The sequence below is a fragment of the Phoxinus phoxinus genome (genome assembly GCF_949152265.1).
Source record: "Phoxinus phoxinus genome assembly, chromosome: 11".
Taxonomy (NCBI): Eukaryota; Metazoa; Chordata; class Actinopteri; order Cypriniformes; family Leuciscidae; genus Phoxinus; species Phoxinus phoxinus.
The window spans coordinates 15147543-15173211 of NC_136886.1; the positions used below are offsets into that span (position 1 = coordinate 15147543).

Below are 25669 nucleotides of genomic sequence, written 5' to 3' on the forward strand. Positions count from 1 at the left end.
CTGGAAATATCTGTTCATAAAATCAGGCGTCAGCAGTGAGATCTGCTTCAAAATGACATTTCTGCACAGCATGTCTTTGAGATCCCAAACAGAGTAGCTCACTGTCCTTACTGATCAACTGATCAACCTCCCTGCCATAGCTCCTTTTTAAGTGGAGCGGCATATGGCACAGGAGAAAAAAAAAGTTTTAAAGAGGTGTTTTTTACTCCTTAATGGATAATAATAATAATAAATAATTTGTTACATTTATATAGCGCTTTTCTGGGTACTCAAAGCGCTTTGCATGGAAGGGGGAATCTCCTCAACCACCACCAATGGATGATGCGACGGCAGCCATATTGCGCCAGAACGCCCACCACACACCATCTTACTGGTGGAGAGGAGACAGTGATGAAGCCAATCAGTATATGGGGATGATAAGGAGGCCATGATGGACATGGGCCAATGGGAAAATTTGTCCAGGATGCCGTGGTAACACCCCTACTCTTTTTCGAAGGACATCCTGGGATTTCTATTGACCATAGAGAGTCAGGACCTTGGTTTAACGTCTCATCCGAAGGACGGTGCTCTTTGACAGTATAGTGTCCCCGTCACTATACTGGGATGTTAGGACCCACACTGACCACAGGGTGAGCGCCCCCTGCTGGCCTCACTAACACCTCTTCCAGCAGCAACCTGGTCTCCCATCCAGGTACTAACCAGGCTCAACCCTGCTTAGCTTCAGTGGGCAACCAGTCTTGGGCTACAGGGTGATATGGCTGCAGAAGGAGGGATAGTTCCTAAAAAGATGGAAGAGACTTCAGGCCAGACAGATCGGAGATGGTTTCCGGAGGGGAAGTCAACTAATTGTAGATGAGCTCACTTACAGGTCTCCCACGATCATGGAAAACATGTGATTTCCAGCTCTGGAAACATCATGGAAATTATATATATATATATATATTCCCAGGGCATGTACAGTAACACTGATGACACAAATCCATTCTCCTTGCCGTGTTAGTAATTAGTAATTATCTCATAATTTCAACTGACATCTTCATGAGCTTAGCTTCTTAACAATGCTCAATGTTTTAAATCACGCCATTGTTTGGTCCAGGTTATTCATTTTAAGTCATCTGGTGATCAGCTGACCCCCCTCCACATTCATCAAAAAGAGGTTTGATGTTGAAATAGCTGACTTCTCGACCAAGACAACAGGCAAAGATCTTCTCCTGTTGTTTGTCACCATAGATGTTCTTCTGCATGTAAGCATGCACATGCAGTAGGATCTAAAATAAAAAATGTTATCTCCATTTACCATCCTCAAATTGTGCTGGATAACATTATCAGGCTTTACACAAACTTGTGGAGTTCATGTCTATAGAGCTCCATTTCCTGACATCCTGATGTGTGTTCCTGGGTCAACATATTTTATTGATCCTGGAAAATGTAATCCTAACCATATCCCTACCCCTACCCCACTACCTAAACCTACCCATAAGTTATCCCTAAAATCAGTAAGCCTAAACTTGACAAAAACTGTAAACTTCCCTGATTGGTTGATTGAAATGTTATTCCAGGGTCAAAAAAAAATATGTTGATCGAGGAACATGTTGCACTTGGTGAAATCAGCCACATAATAAAAAATAATGCTTTGGTAAATCATAATTATAAATAAAAAAAGTTTAAATTTGATATATTAATTCATTATTAGATGAAAAGTTGAAATTATGACAAAAAGTCATAATTATGACGTCAACTATTTGTCATAATTTGACTTAATATCTCATAATTTTGTGTTACCATTTTGACTTTTCATCTCATAATTATGAATTACCGTAATATCTCATAATTTTTCTCATGCTGTACAAATAGGCTTGTCATTTGTTTTTCATTAAAACAAAAGGGGACAACAAATAATAAGAAACTCTAAAATTCGTGTTTAAATTGTCATTAAAAATTAAATAAATTAATAATATATTAAATTAGAGAGATACAAAAGAAAACCTTTTCCTCTGTTCTTCTGAGTTTTGGGCCCCTTTGTTTAATTGGTTTTGGCTCCACACCCTCAAGAATAGGACACCCTGAAGGATTTAACATCCATCTTGGTAATGTTTAACGTGCATCTTCTTTCTCTGGTTGATTTCTCTGCTACTCAGCACACGGGGGAGCATTTTTACACTCCTCACTCCTTCCTGTCTTGACTCAATAGGTTTAGCAGGAGAGTTTGAGAATCCTGTAGGAATTCCACGATGTGCTGGATCTGAAGAGCATGTTGAAAAGCATATCATGTTTGTGTTTGTGTGTGTGTGTGTGTGTGTGTGTGTGTGTGTGTGTGTGTGTGTGTGCTAAGAACCTTCTCTTGTTCTTGTTGCATCACTGTCACGGCTCAGTCAACTGTGTTGCAGCTCACACTTTTCCTTCAATTATCACTCACTTCCAAATGACACTGATAAGTAAAGAAATGCCCTGGACTTCCTGGACTGTTTACACAAACACACCCCATGCTTCGTAAGAAACTCAAACACATGCACGCAGATGAACTGACTGGAGTGTGTTCATGTGTATGTGCAAGACAGGAAGAGAGAGTTTTATAACGATTATTATGCAAAAATAGGTTGTAATTCTCCACAACAACTGTTCCTCCTTGTCATTTAGCTTTCTGTGGGTGGCCACAGTTACCAATGCATTCTCCTGTGACACACATGCTGGAGAGCTGTGTAGCTTTTCCACTGTCTGTGCATTCAAGGACGCATTCAATTGAGACTAAAGGCTTTTATATTGTTACAACAACAACAAAATAGATATATTTTCACAAGTTTTCAAGTTTTTTTTTTTACTCTAAATCAGTAGGCTATATTAGAATGATTTCTAAAGGATCATGATGTGACACTGAAGACTTGAGCAATTGGCTGCTGAATATTAAGCTTGGTGAACATAACTTTGTCAAAAACATTTTAAAAAATACTTCCGGCCACAAACTTTTTAAAGATAATGTGGACGCTACTGCAACATGGACATGTGACAAAAATGTAATATACTACTGTTTAAAACTCTTATGATATGTAAGACCATAGCCTATGATAATGCCTATTCTTTCACATACCGGTACTATTTTTAAAGAATAGTGGGTAGTAAATGTCCAGTATTCAATAAATAGTAAGCTTGTATTCCATTGCAAACATAGCCAGATTGAGTGCTAATGTCTGGGTTGACGTTTGCTCCTCAGACACTCCTTTAACTTTTGACCTCTGACCTTTCACACGTCTGCTTTTCATTAACACCACCAACCATTTTAATTGATTTCTTTTTTCAAATTGTGTCTGTTTATTTGAACTGTTCATAACCTGATCGTTGTTTTCTCTCATTTTATCTCACACATTATTAAGTCAAATTGTTTTGGTTTACCGCACTGCAAATCACTGGAGTCCAGCAGTGACTCAGTCTTTGCCTCTTTCTCATAGTGTATATATGGATGACATACGCTTTTGAGAGAACCACTCGTTCATATGGTTTAAATTACAGGGTATTATATGCAGACACGGAACAAAACATCTTTTTTTATTATTTATGAAATGTTGAAGGTTTTAAATGATATATCCAGGTCTGTATTATATTCCATTTGAATGTATTTTTCATATGTTGGGTTTGTATTGTATAGGGCTGATCAAATATGTGAAATTTGGCTCTGTGGGTTTGCATTCATGTGATCCAGTGGTGCGTATTGCCCTCTAGTGTTTGGAGTTACAATTACAGCCTTATAGGAATCCCTTCTGCCAAAATAAATAAATAAAACTACAATGCTGTGATGAAAGCCAAAGTAGGGGAGTTGGGACTGGATGTTCTTTTTTAAAGCCTGCTAAACTAACTGACCATAATTAATATGAACATTTCATTTTTATTTTGTTTTTAGAGAGGATTTTGACGAGGAAGGTTTCTGCCAGCCGTACAGAGGGATTGCGTGTGCTCGCTTCATAGGAAACAGGAGTATCTTCGTAGACTCGCTGCAGATGCAGGGCGAGATTGAGACCCAAATCACAGGTAGTCCTCTAAAGAAACATTCAATCCTTACAAAATTTGCTTTTGCCTAGGTCACAATATGAGGTAAATCCGGCCCTGACTTTATTGTACAGACTTCAACCGAAACGCAGCTGATTGAATCAGTTTGAAGCCTTAGATAAGACAGCTTTAGTCAGCTAGCTTTGTGTACTCTTTAAATTACCCTGTAAATTCCATGCTACGTGAATATAGTAATCTATTCAGTACCATCTTATATATGTGCCATGGTATTACATCAGATACCATCACTATGCTACAGTACCCCCCACCTTACTGGTTTTTAAGAGAGTTTCAGGTTATTTTTTCCATGGCTAAATCTTAGTATCATGCACATGTTGACTGGCCTAAGCCTGGCTTCAGTTTTAAATTTGAATTGTTTTTTGTTTTCTGTGGGAAAGTTTTCAATTGTAGCCATTTAAGAACACAGGCATTCACTGTGGTTAGAGTGAGCAGTCAATTTGTTTTTGAATCACATAACTTCTTGCGAAACCGCAACAATTCACTGGAACTTTTGTCTCTTTGTTGTTTGTGTGTAAGATATAATTTCCCTCGAATACACTAGACCGCTACGTAGCTTGTTTGAGTCCACAATGGCTCATTCCTGTTTTCAAATCTAGAGGAAACCACTGTATAAAAGACGTATTTCTGTTGGGTTTTTTTCCCCAGCGGCGTTCACTATGATTGGCACCTCCAATCACCTGTCAGATCGCTGCTCCCAGTTCGCTATTCCCTCCCTGTGCCATTTTGCCTTCCCAACATGTGACCGCAGCTCTGGCATGGACAAACCACGGGATTTATGCAAGGACGAGTGTGAGATTCTGGAGAACGACCTGTGTAAGACCGAGTACATCATCGCTCGCTCCAACCCTCTCATCCTCAAACGTCTCAAACTGCCCAACTGTGAAGACCTTGCCGCTTCGGACAGCCTCGATGCCGCCAACTGCATGAGAATAGGCATTCCGATAGCTGAGACCATAATTAAAAGTAAGTGTTTTGTGTAGTTAAAAAAAAAAGATTTGTCATTTTATAGAAAATGAAATAAATTCTCTTCGTTTCTCCTATTTTAGGCCACAAATGTTATAACAACAGTGGTTCAGACTACCGCGGCACAGTCAGCGTGACTAAATCTGGTCGACAGTGTCAACCATGGAACTCACAGTATCCCCACAGCCACACCTTCCTGGCCATGCGTTACCCAGAGCTCAACGGGGGACATTCCTATTGTCGCAACCCTGGCAACAAGCACGACGCTCCCTGGTGCTTCACCCTAGATGAGAGTGTGCGCATGGAGCTCTGCGAAATTCCTCCATGTGGTGAGACGCCCTGCTTATATTGACATACTACACTGCGGTCCTCCCTATACGCAAAATACGCAACTTGTGTAGGGCCCTTGAACCACCAGGGTGGTTCCCATTGCTCTCAAGAATGATTTAGGGCTGTGTTTTAGTTTCGTTTTTGATTTTGAAAACATGATGCCGCTTTGACCCATACAAAAAACACAAATCAGTCGAATCATGTAACGTCACATGTAAAAACATATTGAGCTGTGAAAGAGACGCTGTTCGACAGGCGGCTTTCTGTCCGCGCGATCCGAGATGGAAAAAAACACGGACAAGTACAGGCTACGGCGTACTACAGGCTACAAATACACGCAAAAATATGTCAAAATATCCATCTTGGGGACTTAAACACATTCAGTTATGTCTTCGGTGAACATAAACAGCTGGGAAAGTAATCGAATGCTTGTCAGTGTATTAGGTCTGTCCATTTGGTCTTAAAGAGACAGTAGCCTGTGGAAGTGAAACCCGCTGCTCTCTGTCTTTTAATGTTAATCAAACAACAAAAGAAAACGAGAGAATCATTCACTGTTAAATGGATATTTAATTCATACAGTGAAGACTATGCAATGTTTTATTTCATTTACATTAGATTACTTTATTCAATTTCTGTATAAAGAAAACTTTTAACAATAACAACAATGCATTGCACTCCCATTTCAAGCGTGATGAGAATAATAAATGTGACAAAGTAATATGAGCTAAGATTTTTTTTCGTGACTAATTATTTCATTGGACTGGCAAAAGTTCAAATATTCTTACACAAAATTTGGTTTAAAATGCAAAATAGCTCTAATATGATAACTGGGTGCCAGCCACTGATCGAACATGCATGTAATGAGATCAAGAGCAAGATTACAAAGTGTTTTACACTCTATTTAGAAAATTAGTATGCAGTGTATGGTATAGTTAGCGGTATGATAGTATTCCTTTCTGAATATAGCCATTCTTGGGTTATCTGTGGATGATTTTACTCCAAAACACATTTTTATTGTTGTCAAAACAGAATGATCGTATTTAGTTAAAAAAAATGTAACGTATTGCTTGTCCTCAGATTTGCCAAAGCATGGGGGCAGCAGTATGGGGATCCTGTACATCCTGGTACCAAGCGTGGCTATACCGCTGGCCATCGCCCTGCTGTTCTTCTTCATTTGTGTGTGCCGAAACAACCAGAAAGCCTCACGTCCACCAGCGCCACGCCAGCCCAAACCCGTCCGGGGCCAGAACGTGGAGATGTCCATGCTCACGGCCTACAAACCAAAGGTGAGATGTTACTGCTAACAGATCAGAGCTAACTCTGAAGGTGCATCTACACCGCAGAGTGATCGTTTGAAATTTGTCAGCACTAAAACCTGCAACTTCACTTGCCACCCACAATCCAGGCGTTAAATGCTCGGTAATAAATGTTTAAGTCATTACTGATTGGCCTAATTCCTTTAGTGAATCGGGTGGTAAAACAACACAGACCGCACGTGAAAATAAACAACGCTATCAGCGCACCTATTTAGATTTTTATTCTTATACTTATTGTGGAGCATTCCCATAACGTTTGAATTAGTGTGCATTCCTGGGTGATGGGGTGGGGTTAAGGGGGCTGCACAAACAGGAGGCAAAATGGCAGGAGGGATGAGCATATGGAGGCAATCTCTTCCAGGCCCAGAGAGGAATCTAAAAATAATCATATTGTTATCATTCCGCTTGGGTCATTCAAAGCAGATTCAAATGAGATTTTCGCTTGAAAATAGTTTTCCCCTGCTTTTTCGTCTTGGTCATTGACTAAAGTGAGTCAGTTTTACAAACAAATATTTTGAAGAGATGATGCTAGTCCCAGTCAGTTCCAGTATTTATTAATCAGACCTTTTGACACCATGAAGTGCTGTTTGTATCTTTGACACATTGAGACCTCTCATCTACAGTCTCAGCTGCAGGCCAAAGTTCAGACTAAGGTCATACAAATGCCATACACTCACTCAAGTAATATCCAAAACAGGGATGAGACATGTTTAGCCTCAGGCAGAGTTGACGCTAACACGAAACAGCTGCTTCTTTCAACGAAAAAGAGACTCCTATCTTTTATTTGGCAGTATCCATGTCTCCTTTAAATGTAGCGGTGTAGCTTTTATCATGTTTATAATGTTCCATGATCCAGAGTCTTGTCCATACCAATCACACAGCATTATGCATGTTACTTACATCTATATCACGCATATAGGGGATAAAAGAGTATAGAGTCATAGTGACTATCGTGTAAGTGGTAAGACCGCGTCTGCCAAGCACATAAATGTACATGACAGTCAGAATATTTTAAGAGCAAACAGATTTTATGCATGTCTGTGGTCAATGGTTGAGGTTGTAACCTCTTGTTTTTCAGCAACAGAGCACAAGATGAAAAAATAAGGCTACAATACAGCTACTATGAATTTAACAAAAAAGATCAATCTGGCATGGATATGCGATGGCAAATTTGCCACCCCATAATTACCTTTCTATTTCCTTCTCTTCTCTAGAGTAAAGCCAAAGAGCTTCCTCTGTCTGCAGTGCGCTTCATGGAGGAGTTGGGCGAGAGCTCCTTTGGTAAGATCTACAAAGGTCACCTGTACCTGCCAGGCATGGAGCACGCTCAGCTAGTGGCCATAAAAACACTGAAGGACATCTCAAGTGCACAACACTGGGGGGATTTCCAGCAGGAAGCATCTGTCCTGGCCGAACTTCATCATCCCAATGTGGTTTGTCTTCTGGGTGTCGTGACCCAAGAGCAGCCTGTCTGCATGCTCTTCGAGTTCCTGGCCCAAGGGGACCTCCACGAGTTCCTCATCATGCGCTCTCCCCATTCAGATGTGGGCTGCAGTAGCGACGAAGACGGTACCGTCAAGTCCAGCCTCGACCATGCGGACTTCCTGCACATGGCCATTCAGGTTGCAGCCGGGATGGAGTACCTCGCCAGCCACTTTTACGTCCACAAAGACCTTGCGGCAAGAAACATCCTGGTTGGTGAGCAGCTCCACATCAAGATCTCTGATCTAGGCTTGTCGAGAGATATCTACTCCTCTGATTATTTCAGAGTCCAACCCAAAACGCTCCTTCCTATTCGCTGGATGTCAGCGGAGGCCATCGTTTACGGGAAGTACACCACAGACTCTGACATTTGGGCATTCGGTGTGGTTCTGTGGGAGATCTTCAGCTTCGGCCTGCAGCCCTATTATGGTTTCAGCAACCAGGAAGTGATCGAGATGGTGCGGAAAAAGCAGCTGCTGCCCTGCCCGGAGGATTGCCCTCCTCGCATGTATGCTCTGATGACAGAGTGCTGGCAGGAGGGTCCCGCTCGCAGGCCCAGATTTAAAGACATACACAGCCGACTCCGTGCTTGGGAGGGCCTGTCTTCCCACGCCAGCTCCAGCACACCATCTGGAGGCAACGCCACCACCCAGACTACCTCTCTGAGCGCCAGCCCCGTCAGCAACCTCAGCAGCCCGCGCTACGCCGGATACATCTACGGAGCTCCGCAGACCCTCCCGCCGGGACAAATCGCGGGCTTCATGGCAGCGTCGATGCCACAGAACCAGCGCTTTATACCTGTGAACGGATACCCTATCCCGCCTGGCTATGCTGCCTTCCCAGCAGCCCATTTCGCCACATCTCAGGGCCCTCCACAGGTGGTGCAACACTGCCCTCCGCCAAAGAGCCGGTCGCCCAGCAGCGCCAGCGGCTCAACCAGCACGGGTCACGTGACCAGCGTCCCCTCCACAGGCTCCAATCATGACGCCAACACACCCTTGCTTTCTCATTGTGTCACTCTGACGCCCATGACAGCAATGACGGGCGGCACAATGCCAGTTTTTGGACATTTTGCACAGAAGGCCATGCAAATAGACCAAAGTCAGGCAGCACTGCTGGCTGACACTAACAGACTGATGTACAGCGAATCCATCATTACTGCCGATTTATGAATACATGATGTTTTTTCCTGTATATTGATAATTATTAATATTTTTTTCCCTCTTCCTTGTAAATATAAAATAGCCTGAACAAAATGCGAAATTTTATATTTTAATGTTGTTTTATAAATGTGTCTTAAAGGAACCTTGTATATTCACATATTCTCTGTGAAGCTTCATGCCACTTTTTAAACGTGGCAGAACAGCCTTAAAATTTCCATTTTTTTTTTTCAACCAGTGATGATGCCCTTTCAAGGTTATTTTCGACAGAGCTGTTGCTTTGTCATCCCTTTTGACTCCTTTTTCATTCGTCGACGACTTGAAAACTTCCCGGAAGGCTTCTGAATGCCTTGGTCTCTGTCCCGTCATAGCATTTTGGACGTATTGAATGAGGTGAACTGCATTAATATTGCATTGAAATCTAACCCTAAAGAAGAATTAAGGGAATAATTTTGCAAATATATATCACCAATGCCTTAATATGAAAAAAAGATGTTGCTTTAATTATAGCCACCATATGTGCCTGCATTTTATTAGGAATATAGGCATGTGTACTTGTGGGAGACAATGTGTTCTGTGAGATTCTTCTGTTACTGTGGTGTTATTCAAATTATTTCAACCATAGAGATTTCAACACAAGACACATCAGAGCGACGTCCGAAAGCTAGGCTGCTGACTTGTTGCCCTGTAAGCCAATGACTTCTAGGACAACGTGTTTCGAAGGTGCCTCTTACAGCAAAGATTGAGAAAATATTTAAATACCACAGTACTAATTTCAGTCAAAACTGACTGCTTTTTCCTTTTAGTTCAGCTGTCATGAAATCACACGCACGGGATAGTGGGACATCATAAGCAGAGTAAGGTTTCAAGACAGGATCTGTCACAGTCATTGGGTTGGGACATGCCTCTTTTGCCTTCCTACCTTCGTATGCAGCATTGTTCAGCTTTCGGATGCAGCCCAGATTATTTGGTCATTAAATGTTGCCTGTAAGGCCATAATATTGCTGAAATTCAGGTAACCAGAAGGTTTCTTTGTATACTCTATATGTGCCTTACTGAGCCTATTTTAAACAGCCAGAATAGCATTTCATTCGTCTAAATTAGTCGTAAACTTTTCACATCACTGTTTGGCAAAGCATATGTGAAATCTGTCTTATTAATAATGATGCAGAACTTTTTCTAACATGAACTCCTCACTACCTATAGAATGTAATGCCTATAAATTCCTCTAGAGGTCAGTGTCTATCTGCGACTCTGATTGAATGAAGTTCTTTATATTTGTCTCACGGTAATACCGTATGTGCCTGCTATTTTTTAGCTTTCATTTGATGTTCGTTAACTTTCTTCTCTCTCTGAGTTTGTAGCTCGTTTAATCTCTTGACGTTAAAAGAAACAGGATTAAACAGATTTGATAATTTTTAGCAAGCAGCTGTATGTCATGTTCATTCTCTTTTTGGTTTGTTGCTATGCAACTGTTTATTTCAAAGACACTCTTTTCCTGTGTTGAAGACAATCAAGAATTTATCTTTTATGCAGGGTACAGTGTTTTGTGAAGACATGATTGCTTGTGACCTATAAAATGCCTTTTGGACAATCTCATGATGCGTCATGACATTTCATGAACAGACGTTATGCATGAAAAACTTTTTTGTAGATCAATGGTTTATTTTTATATGATTTGTCACTATTTTTCATCAATATTGCAGTCTTATTATTGTACGTCTGAACATTGTGTGTTGACATTATAAAAGCCACTTAAAGAAACAGCTTGGTTCAATGTCATTTTTTTCTAGCGTTTTGGTATGATCTCAAATGAGCGTACGCCATTAACATATTTTTCAAAAGTTCTATTAATGTTTTTATTAACTGCATCCAACATTTAATGAAATTCATCAGTGTAATTAATTACCAAATAATTAAAAATTATATTTACATATTACATTTTGGTCTTGGTGTCATTATTTTTGTTTTGTACCTGCATGAGTTTCTTTCTTTTGTTGAACACAAAAGAAGATATTTTGAAGAATGTTGGTAAAACAGTTGATGGTAGCCATTGACTTCCATAGTATGAAATAAAAATACTATGGAAGTCAGTGGGTGCCATCAACTGTCTGGATACCAACATTCTTCAAAATATATTGTTTTGTGTTCAACAGAAGAAAGAAATTCATACAGGTTTGGAACAACATGAGGGAGGGTAATGACAAAATTTTAATTTTGGGGTGAACTATCCCTTTAAAATACTGGTTATTGCAGTACTTTCAACATTTGCTACCAGTAGAGGGCAGCGTAGGGTTAGTTTAGTTTCAAACATCAGGATATTCTAGGAAAGTGCATGTGCACTGACTGTATGATACTTGTCTATTAAAGTATGTGTGTGTCTCTGTATTCATGTGAATGTTTTATATTATAGAACTGCACACATTTCAAAGGTACGTCAAAAAATGTCCTTGGCATTTGATAAACAAATCTTTTAAAAAGGCTAACAAGTCCAGCATGTTTGCCAAAAGAAATGACGTGCACATGACTTTATGATTACTCCCATACTCCATCCCAACAAAGAGAGAGAAAAAAAACCTGACCTTGAACACAGAGCATTCGGCATTCAGAGGAGACGGGTTTGATGTTGGGAATGTTTTTGATCAGTTCTCTCCAGTTTCTTATCTGGAACAGTCCCAGGAATGGCCATCCAGTCTCTGGCTCTGGAATGCAAATCCACAACACCAAGGCAATGTGTGTCAAAAGTGCAATTTATGGGACAAAACAAACATGTCAAACATATATATGTGGGTCTTTTAAAGTATTAACTGATATTTTTCCAGTTATGGACACAAATAGCTTATTCCATTGTCAGAATTTATTTGCTTTAATAAGGAAGAACTCCATGGAGGAATCAAGACTGGGGAAGCACGTCACTTTCTTAGGATGGCACATATTTAAACATACGTTCATATGCATAATTAATATTACATGTATGATTATAATGAGTTCTTAAACACTAGGGATCCATGTGATATGCAAATAGAGCTGTGTATGAAAGACACTGTTATGACTGGATTTAAATGATGAGACACCATAATGGCAGGCAGATGTGGTCCAGGTGTGCGGTTGACGGTGGGCCAGGGGAGGATCTGGGCATGACGAGAGCAGTGAACCTTAGGATGGGTATCACAGGTGTGGGTGTTGAAAAGGGATTGTCAAAAAAAAAAAAATGTTTTTGCTTCCAGTATGGAAATGTAATAATAAAACATAACCTGGGGAAAAAGAAGTCTTCTTCGGTCTCAACTTGTGTCTGTTTTGAATATTATTTTGTGCGCATTTTTTTTCTTTTTTCTTTTTATAGCCTACATACATTTTCGAAAATCTGAAAAAATTCTGGAATTCTATAAAGATGTGTCTATGCGTTCAAATTTAAAAGTTCTAAACTAAAAACTCCGTTATTAATGTTTTGACCGAAAGTCAAACATTGGGTCAGATTAAGCTAAATGCTATTTAAATTATTTATCTTATTCCTCAATTTGCTACACAAGATAGCCTACTGCTGGGATACCAAGCTTCACTGCGTGCCTAACACACAAGCACACACCAGGTAAAGTTCAAGAACTTTGTCACATCAGAACCCCACCCAAATTAAATATAGATGAAGGCCTAAAATTTTGATGAGCCCCCAAACCATAACTTGGCAGTCCTGTCTGTGTGCATTCAAAATAATCCTTTCTCCTCTCAGATAAGCTTCACTTGTTTTTACAAGAGACAGTGGAAAAACAGCAAATCCTTCTGTTATGAGTAAGCATGATTATGAGATTAAGTGAAAACATTAGCATAGTGCTAACAAATGCTACGGATGAAATGTGCTTTGATCATGCTTGTGTCTAATGTGTTCCCCCCAATACAATTATATAATGTTGTTTGGACCCCACTGACTCATTTTGTGTTCCAAAGAAGAAATAAAGTCATACATATTTTTAAGTAGATTATTAAGTAAATGATGATATAATTTTTATTTGTGGGTGGACTATCCCTTTAAAACAAGTTTTAAAAAAAAACTGGCAGTGCAAGACAAAATACACTGCAACAAAGTTTAAAATCTTATGTGGTGTATCTTCGCAAGTAATTGTATCTTGTTGTAAGTTTTCATAGATATTTAACTGGAAAATCAGACACAAATACTAAATGATAATATTTATTTTCAACATTAAAATCACAGAACAAACTGCAAATAATTGTGTCCCTGCTTATGATGTTTCTATACAGTAGTAATTTTGTTTTATTTAAATAAAATAATTATGTTATTGCTTTGTAAAGCAAAGTAGCCAATAGGAAGATCGAAGCGCTAGATTTGAAATATATGTAAATGAAGATCCTCTTTCTTTAAGGAAAGTGCCGGTCTTTTGGTTGGTCAGCTCTTAAGGGTCAGCTCCCTTAAGAGCTGACCTAATTTATATCTATCATTATCATTACATCAGCTCTCTATTCCTTCCAAGTCACTGTGGTTAAGCCATGGAAAGTCAACATGTGACAGGTAACCTGAAGACGATCAGTAGCTCTCCACAAATAAGTGCTGTTCCTCAAGGGCCTACTTTAGGGGAACGTCATAGTTGTTTTGAGTTTGTGTCGGGACTCGGGATGTGTGCGAATAGTGAGATGAGATATGGGCTATTATGAAAGAGTGAGTCATAATAATGAAAGCATTCTATATAAACCTGTTCCTATTTGTCAGTTTGGCAGAGTAGGTATCTCTTCACAAATATGAACGAGGAACAACAGAAAAGGGAGGACAAAGACATTCCTAACAATGAATGAATCAAATTATGTGTAACATCCACCATGCTGATCTTAGTCAGGGTAGACATTATTCCACATTAAATTATATGGAAATGAAAACAAGAACTTCAGTGTGTGATCCTCATGAAGCATGATCGTGTATGATGATGTTTTTCTCTGTAACCATTTCCAAAGTCGGCAAGCGTATGATAGCCTACTTAGTATTTTAAAATCTGTTCTGACGTCCTCATTGAAATGTTACCTGGTGTTATTTATTATTCAGACAATACACTGACAACTTCCCTGGGTTTGTGTGGTACCATTTCAAATTCCCCATTTCAAATTGTGTTCCTATTTGTTCCCTATAGTATGAGCAATCACTCAACATTTTCAACTTTAACAGACCTTATTGTAGCCTAAGTTTCATCACGAAGGTGATTGATTGGCTGTTGATGAACATGTCACAATAAACAATCAAAGATGTTTCAATTTTGGCCTATGATAAAGTAGTCAATAAAGTGGTTCAGGGATGATGTCATTTTGTAGGCCAATCTGAAAATTGGCATCAAAATGGTTCCCTCGACAAAAAAATAAATAAATAGGATTTTTCAATAGACTTTTGGATTATCACAAAAAAGCTCTAGCTGTTATCAACAAAAGTTTATGTGACCTACAATTTTTGTCCATCAAGATATTTTTCGCAAGTGAACACAACTTTTACAAATTTTGAAGCCTAAATATTCAATCGCCAGAAATGGTCCCACGACTTCAACATCACCACCACTAAGCTTTTGCCAACTCTATTTTCCCTGAAAGTTTGAGTTATAAAATAGTTTGTAAGAGCGTGATTATACGCACAAGGCTATAAAATTGGACTAAGCTTAGCTGTTCGGTTTGATGATGTTTGATACCTCTCTAGTCCCATTTAGCCACTTGTTAGCAGCCACTTTTATCAAGACACGAGTGGGGTAAAACTGATGTATTTTATGCCATATAATAAAACGTGAAAGTGTCTTGAGCTTGAGTTTACCACAGACCTTAATTCAGCCATTTAACCAAAAACCCATTCCGAAAACCCATTGACTTGGGAACGATGGAACCATAGTGCTAAAATGCTAACTCGTTTCCAGGTTTTGGCCCACAAAAATGCATCATCCCTGCAGCTCTCTATTGTCTCAGATGGCAAAACTGTGACCAAAATCACACAGCGTAGATCCAAAAATGCAATATTTCCTCAATGTTGTGAAGTCTAGTCAAAGGAAACAAAGTACATGCAGGTGGACAGAATCAAAGAGCATCTGAGAACTGATGTGCTCTAGCAGGATACAGGGAGTGATGTGAGAGAGAGAAAGAGAATGAAATACTTGTCTAAAGTTGCTGTGTTTTTTCTCCTGAGCCCTCACTCTTATCTGCTCCCAACATCTCTTTCTCGCTCACATTCTCTCCCCCTCTTTATACAGACAAATCCTCAATTGTCATACGTGTGAACTGTTGTCTCAGAGCGGAAGACAGCTGATTGACCCCTGGACAAAGGAGGGCACTGTCCGGAGCAGAGTGATGTGATCTTACGCTGTTCAGATGCTTCAGAAGACAGAAGGTCTTCTGACTTCCTCAAGTGGACAATCCTCTTTATTGAGACCTCAGGGTATGTGTCTAAGTGTTTCGGTGGCTCTGTTGGCTAAACAACAGTTATCAACTCAAATTTATGTTCTTTTAATCAACTCAAATATATTATAGCTTTTGAATATCATGAATTAATAATCATTATTTGATAATCAATACAGTGACTACAAGGCCAAGTTAGACCCTGCCTAGTAGCTTTTTCTCCTTTGACAGCTATTCAAACATGTTCTGTAAAAAAAATTTGAAACAATATATTAATAAGAAATATTTTATAATATAATATAATATAATTATAATAGTCCTGTTTAGCACTTTTTAGCAACCACCAAAAAAAACACGAGTGGGTTGTTACTGATGTGTTTTTTTTTTTTTGTCCATTAAACCAAAAATCCAATAAAAAAACATTCACTTCGGGGCAATGGAACCAGTGCAGAAATGCAAACCATTCCATTCCATTCCATTATATCATGTATTTAACTTTCCTGTGGTTCAAACAGAAGAGCGATGGCACTTGCAATGCCAAGGTCATGGGTTTGATTCCCAGGGAAAGCAAGAACTGATAAGAATGTAAATGTGTAACTTGTAAGTTGCTTTGGGTAAAAGCATCTGCTAAATCTATTATTATATTATATTATGGTGATTTTAGGAAATTTACCAAGTTTTCGACATACCAAAGCATTGGTAAAATACAGTATTTTATATAAACAAAATGGAGAAAAAAATGTACACGGAATATGGCAGACCGTATCATTCAAGTCTATGCAGGAAATTCTGCAACGAAACTAAAGAGACCAGACTCGCATTTTAGTAAGTTTAGATAATATAGTCAAGGTTTTACTGGAACATGTTTAGGTGGATATGTGGTTTTCCATTACATATAACCGAATCAGGTAATACAGGAGAGGTTTCCCTACGACATTTGTGCTTTCCAAAGCTCTACTGAACACAATACAGCTTGGATTACTGCAATTTGGCAGCACAAAGAAGCAAGAAAGCATAATGAGAAGAGCTGTTTAATCTGGAAGAAACAGGCTAATGAGGGGGCTTTTTCTCATCTCATTACTGTCCACTTTATTTGGCTAGTGATACCTGTGATGAAGCCTTAGCCTACGTATATTCTTCGTCAGTCCATCCATTCTCGCAGTCTTCTAGAGGGTAATGCTCTCTAATGTCTTCCATGTGCTTTTTGGGGTTCATGAGTAATCTGGAATGCGCTCACTCAATCGCTTTTCTCTTCATTTTTATTGTTTTTTTTTGTAAAAAACGTTCTATTATGTTCACCATTATGTGTTCTTTCTTACTGTCACTGCCAATTTCCCTCTCCCTCTCCTTCTCTCCCCCCATTTCCCCCTCTCTTTCTGTTCCTCCTATATTGCACGTATGTTTCCACTCAGCCCAAAATTCTTTCCAATTCTAAGGCCTCTTCCTCCAGGCTAAAAGGAGGGGCCAGATCTGGGGCCAGTTTTCATGACCTGGATCAGCGTGTCTTTCCATACTCTCCTTTCTTTCACAGAATAATCCATATAATATTGCATAACAAAATATTCTTGTGTTACAGACTCAGAAGTTGATGCAATGTCGTTCCCACCTGTCCAGCACTGAATTCTTAGAAAGGTCTGTGTTGATTCATTTCATCAGAATTTATCTACAAGTCATTCATAGATTAAATTTATAATACACTGACCCAGTTGGGAGATAAGCACAAATTTAAACATCATGTGCCTATGGAAACCTCCCAAACTTTCGATCACCTTCTCTCGGGAATCAAACACTCTGGCACAAAAGGCTTCATGTCCATAAGACGTTGTATCCTGAAGGCTCACTCCCTCTAGTTTTACTCATGGCAGTCTGCCCAGTGCAAAAAAAGCCAAAGCATCCTATATGGGGCTGGTTTTTACGTTAGCTTTAAATTACTGTCATGGAGGGAATTTCCCACCTTAAAGATTTCACAAAACTGGACACCTGCAGAGAAGGGCCTGCATGTTCATTAATAGTGTGTTCTGTGTTTTTCAGTTGCAATATTATGGATGTGAAAGATTTTGTGCTCCATTATTTGAGATATAAATAGTATTTGTTGCCAGTACAATTCTAGGTAATTGGAGATCTTCACATCTTGAACACACATTGCTAAAAGCACTACATTTAATTACAGAGTAAAACCACCAAATTATCTTCCGATCTTTCATAAATGTGCTCACCCACATGTTGTGCGAACAACTGTATGACTGACTTTTGTAAAAAATAAAAAATAAAAATAAGCAGAATGTCCATCCTACAATTTTACATATAATGAAGGCGAGTGGTGACCAGCAGGAGTCAAGCTCCAAAAAATAACTTAGAGCACCATAAACCATCTCCATAAGACTCTTAAACTAAATTCCAGGTCTTCTGAAGTCATGTGATGGATGTATGTGAGGAAAATTCCCAATTTAAGCTGTTAGACACTGATAATGTTCTCCAGCACAGCTCTGAAATCTCATTCAGGTTTGCAATTCAAATACGCTGCGTCATGTTCCATGTTTGTCATCAATATGCCAAATGTCATCAATTATCATGTGTCTTGTAAAGGATCACGATGTGCCAAATTTGATTATGCCCATTATCAGTCTGAAGAATGACTGGAAGTAATTTATTTTTTGATGAACAGTCCTCTTAAGGATTTGGTCCTTTGATTGGTGGAGCTGCTCGCTTCAGGGTTATAGTGTTATGAGTAATAAGGATAATTTGTTAAATTTGACTTTGTGGTATCTTTTATGGAAGCATAGGTTATATCATCGCTTAATCTCAGAGCTCATGGTAGATCTGTCTTGACAGGTTTATACATTATCTCAAATAGATTTCTCTATGGAGAAAATGAATGAGATTTGTATTGTGCTCTGTAGAACTTGATTTCATTATTTCCAGTTGAAATTCAAAACCAGACCTTCATCTTCATCATTTTGGAATTACTATCATTTTTCGCAGTATTGTTAAAGTCCTGCTTCAACCAAATGTCTAATGAAAATGCTTTTGCTTGCTAATGTTTCAGTCCTCAGCACAGCCAGAAATAGAAAATAGCTTCATCTGGGAATCGGCTTAGTCCTCAAAGCTCACTATTGCTCTGATGTTGAAATTGTTTGGGGTGGGGGGGTTGAGGGGGGAGAAAATTGGAGAACCAGATTCACTCGTCTGTAAAAAGCCAGGAATAAGGTTGTCATGGCAACATGGGAAGGTTTTGAACTCCCTCAAAAAAATCCCCCTTAAACCGACGTTAAAAAGAGTATAAAACATAATAGAGAGCCATGGTACCATTTATTTTTGGGTGCAAAACTCTCTGGAAAGGCTTGGTCCTTTTTCCTAGGCTGTTCCACCCAGCGAGAGTTCAGGCTACGAGAGTGTTTTAATGATGCCTGCTGGAATCACATCCATCTGCTCATTATTTAGGCCTAGTTTTTGTGGCTGGCTCAAATTAAAAACTGATAGTGGCTACTCCCAGAGTTCCTTCTTTGAGGTGACGTCCATGGCTCCTTCAAGACTAACGCTGCATCCAAAATTGCATACTGTCTGAGTATACATTTGAAAGAACTAGAAAAGAGTATGTTCTATACAGTGTGAATGCATGCACAGTAGTATGAATAAAATGTGGACGTACTACATTTGTACTTTTGCCATTGTCACATGACTTAAGCTGTCAGTTGCATCGCTTCAGACTATAAGAATGAAGCTCTTTGACCAACAAACATTTATGCTTCTTAACCATTTTGTTTAACGTGATTTTTTTTGTTCTTTACAAATTATCTAAACTATTATGAATTTTGAAGCCTACAAGTAGGCCTAATTTATCCCCAAAAATCAGTAAAAATAAAGAAAAATCTTGAAAATGTTGGCATGTAGTCTCATTAAGCCACATCTTAACTACAAAGTAAAAGCTTAAAAGCTTTAGGACAATGGAAACCAGAAATGCTAAAATACCAACTCGTTTATGTTTTGGCCTCATCAGATGCACACTTCTCAATCTTGTAGTGGGAAATGGTAGGTCACCCGGGTACTTTTCGCCTACTGTAATTATGTTATGTTATTATGTAATTATGTTATTATGCTTTTTTTATGTTTTTAGGCTATAGCAGGAAGTTTTGGATGCAGAGTGTCTGTCATAGTCTAAAGACTTTTTATCACCACCTTTAGTCCCTTATAGCTCATGCTCACAGCCTCACAATCAAGATCAATCCAGCAATGACTCATTTTCACAACCAGCTGAAACTGGACATTGGCTGTGTCTTAAATTGCTTACTCTCTTTGTGTAGGTAGGCTACTTATTTTGAATAAGTAATTACTTCACGACCACTAAAAAAGTGCATTCTAGAACGAATGTGGCCACACGGCCATGTTGTCATTATCATGTGACCAGCGTCAGTTTCGTTGTTTCACTTTCATTCACAAATCCTCTCCCATGGCCTCATGGGGTAGCAAAGTGTCCATTAAGTGTATGCACACTTCATAATCTCACCGGAAGAAGTAGCCCATGGGTACTTTTTGCCTACTCTTTTATGAGTACTGTAGCCTACTGTGAATTCTGTACTGTGACATTTTATTTTGTCACATACTGTTTTCTCCTACTATATAGTAGGGAAGTATGCGATTTCTGATTGATTCGCCATTGTGTTTATTGTGTTGCACATCCACTGTGAATTCTCATTTGAACAATTACTTCTCATACATTAAATATTAAATATCTTCTGATTAGATGTTTGTTGCTGGAAACTTGTCACATCACGATTGGTGTATATTTATTAAAGGGGTGCTTGAGTATGATTACGATTTTTATAACTTTAGTTAGTGTGTAATGTTGCTGTTTGAGCAACATCTAAACAACATCTACAAAGTTACAATGCTCAAAGTTCAAAGCAAAGGGGGATATTTGCTTTTAAAGAAATAGTTTTTTAAGGACTACAACAAACGGCTGGTATGGACTACACAACATTCCTCATTGGTTAGTGACATCACCAACCCTACAATTTCATAAACCCCGTCCCCGGGAACACGCAGTCCGTGTTGAGAAGAGGAAGAGTTGTTGTAGTCGAGCACATTTGTGAGTCAGCTCAAACTGTAGCATCTGTCTTTTCGCATGCAATATAAAGTCACTCTGTGTGCATCTCACAACAGTTCCTATACATGCGATTTATAGATTATCATGACAGAATATACTAATTGAAGTTAGTTAATGCCACACCAGCTACATAAATTCATCAACTAACCATTCAGAGACGTCCTGTTGCTTTCTACATTGTCACTTCTTCTTGAGTCTCTCCATCATTGTCTGACTCCGTTTTAACATAAAAGGCAGAACAGTTTCTGTCATTTTAGTGAGTGTCTGCGTGAGGTAAACAGAGCTGCTAACTCACACAAGCTCTTGAGCCCCCCCCCACCTCCTCCCCTCCTCCTCCCCTCCTCCTCCCCTCCTCCTCCCCTCCTCCTCCTCTCCTCCTCTCCTCCTCCCCCTCCCCTCCTCGATCCATGTCGGGAGCAGCAGCTAATTTGCATTTAAAGGGCCAGACACAAAACGGTGCGTTTTTGCTGACCCTCAAAAAGTGCCAACTTTAACATGCTATATAAAAATATCTGAGGTATTTTGAGCTAAAACTTTATTTTTGAGCTAAAACTAACACACACACACACACGCACACACACACACACTGGGGACATCAGAGATTTATTTTACATCTTGTGAAAAGGGCATTTTAACACCCCTTTAAAAGAGAGAACAGTAATATCATAAACTGCTAAACTGCATTTTCTTAAAATACAATGTAAATGTAAACTTCTCATTTCCTGCAGATTCCTTCCTTTATGTCTTCAGATCTTCTCATAGAGTAGAGCGGACACCAATAAGCCACCGAACCACATGTCAAGAGGACCTGTTTCAAGAAAAGGTCATGTAAAGGAATGTGGCCCCTTGTGGGGTCAGAGTTTAAAAGTCAGGGGTCGCCTTAGTTCTCTTAATGATGCAGTCCATTGGTAAGGTGCCAGAGATTACACTGTTCTATGTTTAGAGCAGAACTAAAAACAACCCAACACATTTTTTTCTCTTTTGTCTTCTTCTGCTCAGTGGGAACCAAACGAAGAGACTAGTGTAAATTAAGAAACAGTGTTCCTCAAGCTTTTATTGTCATGTAATATATATCTCAACTCCACAGTAATGAGAAGCTCCTCCTTTAGAGCAATGATTCCTAGTGGGTCTCAATAGACTGTAAAAAAAATAGTGGTGGGTCTCGATCTAAAAATCGCAGTAAGACTTCTGATTGGGCCACAGAAAAAAAACTATTGTAACATCTGAAGCACGACAGGAGGCGTTTCTGAACTTTTAATCGGAACGTTAAACAAACGCACCAGCCTAACTCACTTGCTCGTTTCTCTCTGCCCGGCCTTTTCCAAACTCACTGCATTAACTATATAACTGCCAGTGCAAAATAAAACGGCAATTAAACAGCGTCTGTGCGCTACACTATTTTATCTTATTTTGCAATCTGGGAGAATATTTTCGGGTGAATGTGCGATACTTCCAATGCATTAGCCGTTCAGACGTCCAAGTTACATTCTGTTCTTAGGCTACATTAAAATTAAAGGGATAGTTCATCCAAAAATTCAAATTAGCCCATGATTTAGCCTACTCACCCTGAACCTATCCTAGGTGTATATGACATTCTTCTTTCAGACGAATAGACAATGAGACAATCGGAGTTGTATTAAAAAATGCTTCGAAGGTTGAGTGAATGGCTGGAGAACATTTGAAGACCAAAAAAGTGCATCCACCCATTAAAAAAGTAATCCATATGGCTCCAGGGGGTTAATAAAGGCCTTCTGAAGGGAAGCCATGCGTTTATGTAAGGAAAATACCCATATTTAAAACTTTATAAACTATAATCACTAGCTTTTAACAGACGGCTGCACGCATCAATTTGAACCTCTGACCCGACGCACAGCATAACGACGAACGCGGAAGCTCAGAGGAAAGAGTAAAACAAAACACCGGTCGCGAATTAGCCATTTTGAAGAGAAATGTCGGAGGATTTCTATATAATAGAAGAGGAGCTTCAGTTTGTTGCACAGCCCTTGTTTAAACCGAGAGAGGCATCTAAGCTTACGATACTCCTACATCCATACGTCATACATGCGCCATGGGTTACTCTTGTGGTGCATGTCTTGCGTAGTATGCGTACAGTTGTCTGGCGGATGCTAGTTATTTTAGATTATTAAGTTATAAATATGGGTATTTTTTCTTACAAAAACCCATGGCTTCGCTTCAGAAAGTCTTTATTAACCCCCCAGAGCTGTGTGGAGTTTTTTTTTTTTTTATCAAAATTTCTCTAGCCATTTACTCCCATTATAAAGCTTGGAAGAGCCATGACATTCTTTAAATACAACTCTGATTGTATTTGTCTGAAAGAAGAATGTCATATACACCTATGGCTTCAGGATGAGTAAATCATGTGCTAATTTTCATTTTTGGGTGAACTAACCTTTTAGGTGGATACAATAATAAAATGATTCAGATTAAAATATTATAAAATAAAAGGATAGAGTATGTTATTTATTTGTTATTTATTATATAGCTATATTTTGTATTAATTGATGGATTGTTTATTATATTATTTAGAATTACTCAAATAAACAATTTTGGTTCTTTGTTGGGTCTGCAATGATAAATGTAAAAAGCCCAATGTAAAATCTGGCTTAAAGCAAAAGCTGTAGGAAACCACTGATTTCCATCTCAGTTAGAGCAGTTGTTTTTTATCAAATCTTTCATAATTTATTCAGCGAACAACAGTTGTCTGAAATCATGGATGTTCTTGCTCTTTCTTTATCACTTCAGACCAGGTGGCTTTGTGGAACTGCAGACTAATTAGAATTATGTAAATGAAATAATCCACTGAGTCAAATGCTGAGCCACTAATCACTATATGATTTTCATGTATTTTCCCACAGGTAAATGGCATGTGGCAGAATGGGAATATGTAGATCTGCATGAAATGATTTTAATGTTTCTACCTGATGCGATCAAATTCACAAGTCAATCAGATTTGTATTTTTTTATGTATGTGTTTTAGATTGGTTCAATATTTTATTTGTGTGCAAATGCATTAGTGTAAATGTGAAACATTTATAATGCCGATAAACCACCCTAAAATGGAAAATTGTGGAAAAATAGACACATTGCCATTGCGTCAACCTCCAAAGTCTATATTTTCAGCTTAAAAATACTGACCACTATGCCGCAGCTTTTTGTTACTGCTAATGAGACTGGAATCTCTCCCGCTGTTTAATGGGGCTAGAAAAATACCGTATTGTGCACGCTCCTATAGGCCTAACCCTGGCCACACACTAAATTACAGCTTGGGCTGGTGCGCACACATGGACTTAGCAAGATGATGAACTAGCACAGGCGTTTAACTCACCAGCTCCAAATGAGAAGAGCACAACATATGTAAGACATGTAAATATACCACTTATTTCCAACATATCGCTGCTACATTACTCCAAACTAAGCATTACATTTTCAAATGCAAAGCGTGTAGCTCATCCATTCCAGTTTGTGTGCTCTGCAGGCATCGGCAGCAGCAGGAGGAGAAACTGCGGGCTGTGGTGATGCTCCTTTCATCTCCTCTGGCTGTGGATCAAGCAGTGTGTGCTGCCTTCACCCGCACTCACTCCTCCTCTTCCCCCTTCCTCCCTTCATCCTCCACCCAGCTCCTGTCAGGAGGAGGCACTGATGCAGCATCCCAGTGGATTTCATTCACCATTAGCACATACCCGCTTTTTAACCCTCTTTAGTTTTGTTTTGCTAGGATTCTAAAAAGAAATCGTATACATTTAAACAGTATTTAAACACTGTGCAGTTATAATTTACACCGTATACATCAATTTTAAAAACATGTTCCAGATGAAGAGTGCTGATCAAGATGAAGAAATGCACTTTTTCCGAAAGGTGACAGACTATGTAAATATGACTATAAAAACTGATGTTAAATCAGTAAAGTAAATATTATTAATTAGTATAATTATATTTTACATGATGTTTTCGATTTTTAAATTGTTCCATTGACTCAATAGACAAATAATAGAGAAGCTTCAACGCTCTGTTCCACTTTTTTCAGAAAGGTGACTGTTAATCATAAAAGACTAAAACAAAACTGACTGGACTAATATGATTGTTGACACTTGTGTTAATGAAATTGAACTGGCTAATGTAATACCAAATGAATATGAAACTACTCATCTGGCCAAGCAGCAAATATTCTCACAAGCACATTAGAGCAGGAACCATCTCAGCGGATCTCATTCATTATCTCTGTGAGGCACTTCAGCCGATTTACCGAAACTCAATGAAGGCTTGTTACTCTCTAACTGGAGGAAATCTTATTTTTAGACACATACTTGTCGAGATTAAAGAGGACAGCTTTTAATTTGACTCAACTGAAGGCCTTTTTAGTTCGCAATTAAGGGGTTCTTCATTCAGGGCAATTAATCTCAGACTGGGGCGTATAATAAATCAGTAAATGCAAAGACATCAATGGGACGAGACAATTGAACACATGAAAACTATTTTACAGTGGTGGATTTCTTAAAATAGAATCATAATTACATTATATGTGACCCTGGATCACAAAACCAGTCACAAGTATGCGACAAACGGGTAGCCTATATTTGTGGCAATAGCCACATAAATATTGTATGGGACATTTTTCTTTTATGCCAAAAATCATTAGGCTGTTAAGTAAAGATCATGTTCCATGAAGATATTTTGTAAAATTCCTATACCGTAAATATATAAAACATTTATTTTTGTGAGTGAATGTAGCACAATCGTGAACATAAATTGACAACTTTAAGGAGATTTTCTCAATGTTTGAGAACCCTCAGATTCCAGATTTTCAAAATAGTTGTATCTCGGTCTAATATTGTCATATCCTAACCAAAAAGTAACCAAATGTGACC

The 25669-nt window shown here is 38.9% G+C and overlaps 1 protein-coding gene and 1 long non-coding RNA gene across 4 annotated transcripts in view; both read left to right on the forward strand.

Annotated features, from left to right (window-relative positions):
• Positions 1–11067, forward strand: part of ror1 (receptor tyrosine kinase-like orphan receptor 1) — a 121074-nt gene extending 110007 nt beyond the window's left edge. For all 3 annotated transcript variants that reach the window (XM_079627345.1, XM_079627344.1, XM_079627346.1), the window contains exons 6-10: positions 3893–4020; positions 4705–5022; positions 5106–5351; positions 6430–6638; positions 7883–11067. In XM_079627345.1, coding sequence (XP_079483471.1) covers positions 3893–4020; positions 4705–5022; positions 5106–5351; positions 6430–6638; positions 7883–9322 — 2341 coding nt within the window. In that variant the 3' untranslated portion in view covers positions 9323–11067. The remainder of the gene's footprint in view (positions 1–3892; positions 4021–4704; positions 5023–5105; positions 5352–6429; positions 6639–7882) is intronic.
• A 2664-nt stretch (positions 11068–13731) lies between these two features.
• LOC307006406 lies at positions 13732–25355 on the forward strand. The gene is made up of 4 exons (XR_013799454.1): positions 13732–13832; positions 15535–15719; positions 17256–17311; positions 24280–25355. It is a non-coding gene; the product is annotated as an uncharacterized lncRNA (long non-coding RNA).
• The last annotated feature ends 314 nt before the right edge of the window (positions 25356–25669 follow it).